Genomic DNA, 11,245 nt, shown 5'->3' with positions numbered 1-11,245 from the left:
ATGTTAACATATTTTATGAAAGATAACTGTATTTTCCCAAACAAAACAAAATTTAGTGCAAAGAATGGCACTGTTTTACATATTTGCAGATCTCTTAAAAGTTTGGTTTAATAGAAACTAGCTGGATTCTCATCTCTGCTTCTGCATTCAGTCTGCCATGATACGATGTTTTGGCTAAAATATATTAAGAAAGGCTAGCCTCACACAAATATATAGTTGGAAAACGGACGAAAATGTTAATAGCCTTTTCAAATAATTATGGATATTCTTCTCTGACACCTCACCAAAACTCCACTGTACCTGATGAGAGCAAAAAAAAAAAAAAAAGTAAACAACATCTCAGTATAATTATCAAGGTAACTTCATGGACCACCTCAATGGATCTTGGGGACCCCTAGAAATCCCCAAGAGAGAACTTTGAGAACTGTTGCCCTAGAACTTAAGTATTTGCTCACCAGTTCATCAAACTTTCCCTCTGCCTCTCTTTCTTTACTTCCCCACCAGAGAAAGAGCTGGCATTAGACTTTAGAGATTTCTTGAGGAATAGTCTCTTTTTAGTATCCAAGATCTTTTATTCAAAGAAAAAGTTCCTAGATTTCCGGCAGTAAGAGCTGCCAATGCAATTACCAATACAATCGGAAATCACTTTGGCCCTTTATTCTCTAGCCACAACAGAGCCTCATCAATGGCTTTTCTTCTGCCTCACAATTTTGAAAAAAAAAAAAAAAAATCTGACTCCAAAACTGCCTTCTCCTTCCTACTTCCAAAGCATATTACAAGATTTATTTCTGCCTGAAGGTATGGAGTTCTGAGTAATTAATACCCTCTTTCCTTCCTCTTGGAGCCCTGTTGGTGCAGCGGTTAAGAGCTCGGCTGCCAACAAAAGGTCAGTAGTTTGAACCCACCAGGCGCTCCTTGGAAACCCTTTGGGGCAGTTTTACTCTGTCCTATCGGCTCGCTATGAGTCGGAATTGACTCGATGGCAGTGAGTTTGGTTTTTTTGGTTCCTTCCTCTTAGAGAGCCCTGGTGGTACAGCAGTTAGGTGCTTGACAGCTAACTGAAAGGTTGACAGTTCAAATCTACTAGCTGCTCCACAGGAGAAAGATGTGGCAGTCTGCTTCAGTAAACATTTATGGCTTTGGAAACCCTATGGAGCAGTTCTGCTCTGTCCTACAGGGTTGCTATGAGTCGGAATTGACTCAGTAGCAGTGGGTTTGGCTTCCTTCCTCTTATAGTAATAATAGTGATTCAGAATAGCAGGGATAAAAGGGCCCCTAGGGATCAACAAATATAAATCCCTCATTTCAGAAATGAAGAAACTGAGGCCCAAAGAGGTGAAGTGACTTTCTCCAGGTCAAAAAGTCAGAACTTAGATTCATAACATCCTGAATAACTATTCATTTTCCTGTATCACTGGATCACATTTTTCTCACAGTTGTAACAGGCAATCTCCCCTAAACATCTACACCAAATCCACTGACATTGACTGAATAAAGACACACTGAATGTTTACCTAACTATCAGTCACCAGGAAAAGACACTGGTGATACAACAATAAATAAGAGAATGATCCTTACTTTTAGGGAGCCTCTGGTTTAGCGTGGCAGAATATACATAAAATATACATAAAATATACATAAAATGACCCAAATACAATGTGTCAAACAGAATGGGGTACAATGTGCTATGCCAAAAAACACGGGGAAATGATTTTATCTGAGGTAGAACAGGAAAAAAGGTGCAATTAGACTGAGCTTTAGAAACAAATTTTTACAACGAACATTTTTGAAAATGTTTATTTTAATAAGAGCACAGATGACTAAGCTAATCAACTTTTATTTTGACTGAAGAAGCAAACCTACAGATGGTCTCTACATAGTTTTTAAAGTCACTGTTGTAACAGAAAAGCTGTACTGTAGGACTACAAAGTTATATGGATCACAAACCTTGAGAAAAGCTCCCCAACGTTTTCCAGCTCTCCAATGGCCTGCAATCTGCTAAGTGTAGGGTAGAGCGAATACACAGACTCAAGGCTGCCCTTACACAATTCTTCCACTTCCTTCACTCTAGTGGCAGAAAAGAAAATGAAAACAAAGAAGAGTCTTTCAGGGAGATAAAAGTTCAGACTTGTCAAAGGGTACGCATTACAGGCTTTGCTGCTGATCTAATAACAACTAACATTCACAAATGATAGTATAATGCAGTGGAAACAAAATAGGCCTTGGAATCATACAAACGTAGATCTAAATCCCAGTTCTGCTATTTACTGGCTGTGTAACTTTGAGCACATTACTGGAATTCTCTGAGCCTAAGTTTTTTCACTTTCAGAGTTATAATGAAGATCAGAAAATACATATGGAAAGAACCTAACAGTGGCTAGCACATAATAAGCACTTAAATGGTAGCAAATACTGTTTCTACAACAAAATATAGGATTTAGTAGGTCAGTACCTACTGTTAAACAAAAAACAAGTTATATCTGATTAACCGTTTAGAGTTAAGTTTTTTCCTTAGGTATTATCTCATTTGTACCTCAGAACAAGACTCTAAGTATTGACTATTAGCTACCATTTTATAAATTAGAACACTATTGTTAAGAGAAGTAAATGCCATACAACTATTAAATAGAAGGGACAAGATTAAAATTCTCCTGATACCGGCCCAAGAAAAGAATGCAGGATTGGGGATTCCCAAGACTTTCTAGAGGGCTAATGGTAAAAAACTGACCTGGAGTCCCAAAAGGGAATTCTTTGGGGGATGAGGGCAGGGAAGGACAAGGAAACATTCCAACTAACCACCTCATCCTCACCCCTTCACCAATGCAAATCTTTAAACTGAAATTGTGCAGCAAGTTTTAAGAAAAGAAGACTCGGCATTAGACGCTGAAATACAAAGCATTTTGACTTTTTACAATACCTGGCGTATTTGAGACTTTCATAAAATGTGGAAAACTCTCTGTCTCTTAAAGACTGAAGAGCATTGTACAAGGATTCATGGTAACTGGTTCCTTCCAGTCCTCTGCTGTGAGATAAGTTAAAAAAAAAAAAAAAAAAGTATTGAAAAACAGAGAATCCTAACATACACATGTATAAATACTTCATCAAAAGATAAAATTCTAAAACTAAAATTAATATCTCTCCATTATTTAAGAACACCTTTCTAGAAATGTTGAGGAGAAATTCAAATAATTTTGTGGGTCACTTAAATTGTGGAAGTAGAAAATAAGGAAATTTCTCAGATATTTTGACTGGTCATAATTATGGAGTCCTGGTGGCACAGTGGTTAAAGTGCTCGACTGCTAACCAAAAGGTCAGCGGTTCAAAAATACCAGCGACTCCGTGGGAGAAAGATGTGGCAGTCTGCTTCTGTACAGATTTACAGCCTTGGAAACTCCTATGGGGTCCCTATGAGTCTGAATCAACTCAGCAGCAGTGTTTTTTTTTTTTTTTTAAATATGGTACATTCTTATTTATTTATTCAATGAACACCTACTATGTGCCAGGCACTAGAGCCAAGTTCTAGATTAACGGGATCCATTAGGGGATACGTCCATCAGGTCTCCACTCTCATTGAGTTTATATTCTGGTTTGACGAAGACGGACAATAAATGAGAACAATTTGGAGAAGACGGACAATAAATGAGAAAAATATCAGATAATGACGATGGACATGCAGAGAATTAAAACGGTAACAAAACAGAATGACTGAGTGGCTACTTTAGAGTGAGTGATCAGGAAGGGTCTCTCTGAAAAAGTGACATTATTAGCTTGAATGACAAAGAGCCACTCACAAGGTAACTAGAGAGAAAGTAGAGAATACATCTAAGGCGTTTAGTTAGGACAGGTGGCCTCATCAAAAAAGCAGAGAGAAGGTCTGTGTGGCTGAAACTAATAGTCAAAAGGCAGAATGGCATATGATAATTTATAGAGGTAACTGGGAACCAGAACACAGAGTAAAATGTTTTAAAAATCTGAGAGTATATCTCTAATTTATAGCAATCTTATAGAAACTTGAAAGATATTCTGATTAATGAGAATTTTTTTCTATGAAGGTAATTAAACGTACAATTAAATATGATTTGATTTTTATACCATCAAAAGACTGCATAAATATGTAATCCTTTGTTAGACTGTTTGGCTTTTCATTCAGAATACTTGGTGACCTTACATATTATCTTCCTGTGTCACTGATGTAGCAGTTTTTTAAAAAGAAATTATTTCATAAATAAAGAAAAGCAGTCCTTCGTATACCATCAGCCAATAAAAGTTCTATCTGACTGACTAAAATATTTGCAGCAGGGAGTGGAAAGGGGAATGCCTATACTTTTCTTTGGATTCTTCAGTCCAACAAGCAATAAATGAGAGGACTCCCATATAGAAAGTACCTTTCATATTTCTATTTTCAAAAATATCTTGGGGGTGGGGGTTGAGTTTCCCTAATGGAGGAAGACAGTGGAATTCATGCCAATGTGTGTTAACTGCTTATTGCTATTTTATTTAAGCTTTTAAGGTTATCTGTGCCTTACAGCATCCCTAATAGATAAAAACACAATTCCTGTTACATTCATAGAGCAAGATAAAAAGTTTACTGTTTAGAACTAGGGAATGAAGGCATAATAAAACAAATTTCAGATTTCTTCTTACCTGACAGAATTGCACTGGTCCCACTGCATGTTCCTCCATGCTGCCTGGTAATGAAGTTCCTGTAGTTCAGCACACCACTCTTTATTTTCATCATCTAATCCTTTTAAATAGGTGGAAAGGATATGGCAGAGTCCCAAATTCTGTAAGGCCTGGGCAGAAGTTCAAAAAAAAAAGTGGGTAATCAAAAATATTAAGAGAAAACTAAAACAAAAATCAGCAATCAAATATAAAAATTAAGTTTAAAAAAATCTAGGTCAGAATTTTGCTTAAAATCCCAAAATATTGTTTAGTATGTTTCCCCAAAAAACATAAACAGAACTCAAAGGCTCTAATATTTGCTGGAGGAATCACTAACGAGTATTGGCCAGTGACAGAAATGACAGCTTCTGGGACCCACTGTAACGTAAACTAGGCAAACTAGAATTAGATTTTCCCGGTGAAGCACTCAGCACATTGGCACCTGGCACACTGTAAATTAAAGAAATGTCAAGTACTGTTAGCTAACAAGATTATCAACAAATTTATGCTATCTCTTAGGTCAATATCCTGTCCAACTTTCTTGTGTATCTTGCAGATCCAATGCCTGAAAAACCAATCATTTCCAGTCTCTTCTCTAGAGTTTATAGGGCTGTGTAAATATTCCACTGACATTCTGAAATAATTTCTGCAACACACTAAATGATGGCTTTACGAAAGCAGAAAAAAAGGTACCTGAATTATTCCTGCCTGGCGGGTTGATGAGGTGATTGCTGTCTCAAGGTCATATGTTACTAAGGCTTTCCCCCACATTGCTTCATGTTCATATGTGCGTATTCTAGAAGGAAAACAAACAAACAAAACACCTTTGCGTTCTACATGCATGTAATTCCTTTATATACAGAATTACCATACCATCATCTAGAAAGATGTAATTTACCTAGTAAGGGGTTGTAATATTTTCCCTCCACCACAGCCATACAGGCTATCCGGCTCTCCTATACTTCTATAGATTTCTAAGAGAAGATCCTGAAACATGGAAACAACAAAAATTGGAGGGGAAAAATAACACTTTATAAACTTCAGCAAACTTGAAATGATATCATTACCAACATGTAACTCCCAACTCTAAATGTTATAAAACTAAAAGACAGTAATGTTATGTTATAAAAGTAAAAGACAGTAATATTGAAATATATTCTAAAGATCTGGATTAGCAGCAACATAACAGACTGATCCCATACAACAGAATGACTGTGGTCTACCTGAGGAGAACAGCTCACAATCTCATGAATTAGATAAAAAATAAATACCAGTCGATCAGGTTTTTATCACGTGCAAAACAATCACTAAAAATTAAAAATAAACACAATCCTGACCACAGCTAAAACTGCAAATGGGAAAATGAAGTTCTGCAAAATCTGACTCTTGAAAACTGAATTTGGTAGAAATAAAGGTCTTAAGTTTTTGTCTGAAAGAAAACTCAAAACTGTATTATGTTATAATTAAATGGTATTCCACAGAAAACTTACCAAGCAATTTAACTGTCTTAATGTGCTTGATCTTGGAAATATAGAAACAAATTCATTGATACTGGCATAATTCTATAATTCTAATTAAAATGTCTCTATTTATAAACACGAACTCAAGCCCTCAGGGTTGGAACACTTAGTACTTAAGCCTAGCACAGTGACTGGTGGAGAAGATCCTCCAGAAACTCAGTAAAGGAGAATGAGACTACAAAAAGTCAAAAATGGAAGGAGAAAACTCAGGAGAGTGGGATTAAAAAGGTAAACAGAACATATTTCAAACGAGGCACAATCACTGGTGTTAAGTGTTAGTGAAACGGGAAGAAGAGGAATGAAAGGTGAACACCACACTTAACAATGTGAAGTTTATGGATGGTGACATTAGCCGCTGCCATATTAGAGCAGAGAAGAAGGAGAGAAAATGGAGACTGCAAACATAAACAACTCTTTCACAGCTTTGGCTGTGAAGGGAGGGAGAGAAGAGAGAGGGTGATACCCAAAAGTGAACATAGGGTAGAGGGAAAGAATTTTGTGTTTGTGAGAAGGGGAATGTTTTTAATGGGAGAGGTTTGAAAATATTTAGAAGAATGAGAAGAATATCGCTGGGAGGGAGCATGGCATAATAAAAAATGTAATGTTTCTGAGAAACAGTAGATATAAAACAAAGCACAGGAAGGACTAGCCTTAGATATAAGGAGAAACTGCTTTTCTACTTTTAACAAGAGGGAAGAAGGTCAGAACGGGAGCAGATGCAGGGAGATTTCTGTTTGATAGTGAGACATGGTATAATTTCCTATTTTATGGTTCCTATTTTCTCCAAGAAGAAGGAGGCAAGCTGAAAGAGAAGAGAATGTTCAGAAGTTTAAGCAAAGTGGAGAAGCTGAAATTGTTACTGTAGAGGAATGAGATGACCAAAGGAATTCAGTAAGAATGTCAGACAGTGTTGTGTGCCTATCTGAAGTTAGACATTAAGAAATTTCTAGCAGAGAAAAATGCAGAACAAAATTCTAACTCACAAAAAAAGACCAGACTTACTGGTCCGACAGAGACTGGAGAAATCCCAAGAGTATGGCCCCCAGACACCCTTTTAGCTCAGTAATGAAGTCACTCCTCAGGTCCATCCTTCAGCCAAAGATTAGACAGCCCCATAAAACAAAACGAGACTAATGGGGCACAACAGTCCAGGGAAAAGGACTAGAAGGCAGGAGGGGACAAGAAAGCTGCTAACAGGGAACCCAAAGTTGAGAAGGAACAATGTTGACATGTCGTGGGGTTGTTAACCATTGTCATAAAACAATATGTGTACTGTTTAATGAGAAACTATTTGTTCTGTAACCTTCATCTAAAATACAATCAAAAAAAAAAAAAGCAAGCAAGCTTTGGAATTAACAATAATTCCAGTAATTTAAAAAAAAAAAAGAAATTTCTAGCAGAAGTAACCTGCCCTGAGATGTGACAGATAATAAACAGGTAAACAAATATATAATTGTAAGTACTATAAAGAAAATGAACAGGGTGCTATGGCAGGAAATACACAGTATAATCTCAACCTGTGAGATAGGTGGTTTTACTTCTACCTTTCAGATGAAGGAACTCGAGGCTGGAAACATTAAGTAACTTGTGCAAAGCTATACAACTAAGTGGCAGAGTCAGGATTAGAACTCAGGATGGTCCATTCCAAGGTCTACCTTCAAACCATGCATGCATTTATATGTATGACACCATGTCTGATATGTAACTTCAGTTGTCAAATCAAATGACATCTACACCATATTATACAATAGTATTATCTTAAATAACAGGGCCTCTAATATTTACCTGTAAACTTATTCCAGTTTCTTCTTTACTTTTTTCACTCAAACTAGAAATACTTGTACTCTGGCTTCCTTCTTCAAATGTAAGACTCCTGTTTGTCACAAGAGCACCTCTTTTAATGAGAACATACTATTTGAAGCTTGTGAACATATACACTATAGACTCAGAAAGAAAAAACTAATTAAGGTCACAGAATAAATCATTTATACTTTAAAAACAATATCATTTAGACCTAGGATGGAATAGAAATTTGTGAGTGTTAATTATTTGAATGAGAATTCCATTTTAATAATAATCTCCTATATACAGGAAGGCTGTATGCCAAAATATGCTTATATACAAAGAGATAGGCCTATACTAAAATATAAGACTGTCCCCTTTCTCCTCCCCAATTCAGTTCCTAAATGTTCTCTCAGTGTTTTATCTGAAGTTCGAACTCATTAATAATCACAGATACACAAATTAAGACCAAAATGAGATACTATTAAATACCTGATAGACTGGGAAAAATTAAGTCTGGTAATATTAAGTGTTAAGGAAATAGAAGAGTAGGATCCACTTATTTTAAGATTATAAAATTAGTATGTGACAGAGTCAGGATTAAAATTCGTATTTGTCTACTTCAAGGCCTAAGATTTAAACCATGCATTTATAAATACATATTCCGTCCCAAAAGTAACATCAATTGTAAAATTATGCAACAGCTATACAGTGTCTATAAAATAATAAATCCAATGTATAAAATAAATAATATGAGTCGATTCCGACCTTTCGGTTGGCAGCTGAGAGCTTAACCAATGCTACACCAAGGTTCCTTTCATAAATGACAGGGCCTCTAATATTTATCTGTGAACTTACTCTACTTTCATTATTTTTTTCCCACTCAAACTAGAAACAGCTGTTATTTTGGCTCCCTTCTTCAAACATAAGGCTTCCTACTGATGTACTTCCTCACCAATCACATTTCTGAGAAGTAGGCAAATTGGTATAACCACTTTAAAAAACAATTTGGGGGAATTCTACCAAACATTCAAGGAAGAGTTGACACCCATTCTATTCAATCTCATAAAAAACATAAAAGAGGAAGGAACACTATCGAACTCTTTCTATGAAGCAAGCATAACCCTGATACCTAAACTAGGCAAAGACATCACAAAAAAAGAAAATTAGAGACCCATATCCCTCATGAACACAGATGCAAAAATTTTCAACAAAATTCTAACCAAGAGAACTCAGTAACGTATTAAAAAAAAAAAAAACCCCATAATCAAGCAGCCGACAAACACATGAAAAGATGCTCACAAATATTAGCCATTAACCATAAAGCCCATTGCGGTCGACTCAATTCCAACTCATAGCGACCCTATGGGACAGAGTAGAACTGCCCCACAGGGTTTCCAGGGAGTGCCTGGTGGATTCGAACTGCTGACCTTTTGGTTAGCAGCCCTAGCTCTTAACCAGTACACCACCAGGGTTTCTATATTAGCCATTAGAGAGATGCAAATCAAAATGAGATACCATCTCACCTCGGCTAAAATGGCATTGATTAAAAAAGAAAAGTGGCACCAAATGTGGGTGAAGGGAGCACAGCTTGACCAAAGTGAATGATGTCACTAAGAAGTGCTCAAGACAAAAGTATGCTTGTACTAAAGAAATCAACACATATAATTAGGCAACAACGCCAACAATGACCAAAAAATGAATGTATGGTCACATATGAATGGGTATAGGCATACAGGTATACAGGTAGGTACAGGTGTATAAATAAGTATGCACAGATAGAAGTATCTATATGTACGTATAAGTACAGATGTGTGTACAGGCACATATATTCATAGAAGACACAATTACAGATACTTCTCATAACCAAACTCCTTGCAAGACTGGTTTTCTAGGTTTGAAGGCTAAGAACTTTCATTTCGTGGGTAAACTCAGTTAACTGGCATAATATAGTCCACAAAGTTCATGTTCTGCATCCTAGGGAAGTGAGTAGCACCTGGGGTCTTAAAAACTTGAGAGTGGTCATCTAAGATACAACTATTGGTCTCTATTTGTCAGGAGCAAAAGAGTAAGAAGGTAACCAAAATTAGAGAGAAGAAACAAGTCTACAAGGCTGACGGCCTACACAAGCCATGACTCAACTACCCTGAGACCAGAAGAACTAGATGGTGCCCGGCTACTACCACTGACAGATCTGACCTGGGCCACAATAGATAATCTTGGTTAGAAAGGGAGAAAAATGCAGAACAAAACTCAAATTCTTAAAAATGGCCAGATTAAATGAACCACCAAGATCAGAGGACTCCCTAAGCCTTGAACCAAAACTACCCCAAGATCTCCTTTTAACAGAAAAAAAAAGCAGAGTGACACACAAAATAAAGGATATTACCCACTAGACTGGTGGTCTACTAAAAAAAAAAAAGCTGTATGAGTCCAAAAAGGTCAACATTTAATCCAAAGCAAAGATGAGAAAATAAGGGGGCAGGGAATCTAGAGTACTGGAAATGTAACAACCAGAACACAATTAATGAGAATGTTGACACAATGTGAAAAATGTAACTAAATGTCACCGATCAATTTGTGTGGAAATTGTCAAAGGGGAACCTAACTTGCTGTGTAAACTTTCACCAAAAATGCAATAAAATATTATTTAAAGAAAAAAACAAAAAACAATCTGGCACTATCTGACAAGGTAGAACATTTGTATAACCTGCAACTCAGGAATTCTACTCTTAGATATACACCAGTGATAGAAGAATGGGTAAATAAACTGTATATTCTCTCCCAGTGGTACATTAAATAGCAATGATGAATGAACTACAGCAACACACAACATAGATCAAACTTATAAAAATACTGAGTGAAGAAACAAGTTGCAGAAAATTTCACATATAATTTCTTATAAAGGTCAAAAATAAGGAAAACTATATTTATCATCCATACTTCTATCAGTCAAAGGAAAGATACATATAAAACTCAAAATAACATTTACCTCTTGGAGGGAGGACAGGAGGATGGGACAGAGAAATTCACTGAAACAATGGTACTGACAACATTCAATTTTGCCTTACAACTCTTATATACAGATATTACGTATATTTTTCTTACTGGCAAGTCATGCATAAAAAAAGTTCATTTTTACACTAAATAGACAACAGATAAGTGGTAACTTTGGTGAAGGCTAAGAATACACAATACTGGGGAAGCCAGGACAACTTGTACAAGGAAAGGTCATGGAAGCTCCATAGACACAGCCAAACTCTGAGGGACTGAATTGCTGG

General features: G+C 36.4%; 1 protein-coding gene across 4 annotated transcripts in view; it reads right to left on the bottom strand.

Moving 5' to 3' along the window:
• ATM (ATM serine/threonine kinase) overlaps nt 1–11,245 on the bottom strand; it is a 100,956-nt gene that overhangs the window by 3,006 nt on the left and 86,705 nt on the right. For 3 of the 4 annotated variants that reach the window (XM_023736955.1, XM_023736954.1, XM_023736956.1), the window contains exons 40-45: nt 7,968–8,055; nt 5,561–5,649; nt 5,356–5,458; nt 4,645–4,793; nt 2,918–3,022; nt 1,948–2,067 (exon numbers count right to left, since the gene is read on the bottom strand). In XM_023736955.1, the coding sequence (XP_023592723.1) occupies nt 1,948–2,067; nt 2,918–3,022; nt 4,645–4,793; nt 5,356–5,458; nt 5,561–5,649; nt 7,968–8,055 (654 nt within the window). The remainder of the gene's footprint in view (nt 1–1,947; nt 2,068–2,917; nt 3,023–4,644; nt 4,794–5,355; nt 5,459–5,560; nt 5,650–7,967; nt 8,056–11,245) is intronic. The other variant, XM_023736957.1, reaches the window with a different exon arrangement.

Source organism: Trichechus manatus, unplaced genomic scaffold (genome assembly GCF_000243295.1).
Source record: "Trichechus manatus latirostris isolate Lorelei unplaced genomic scaffold, TriManLat1.0 scaffold00094, whole genome shotgun sequence".
In the NCBI taxonomy this organism is placed as follows: Eukaryota; Metazoa; Chordata; class Mammalia; order Sirenia; family Trichechidae; genus Trichechus; species Trichechus manatus.
This window is presented reverse-complemented; position numbering and strand designations above follow the sequence as displayed.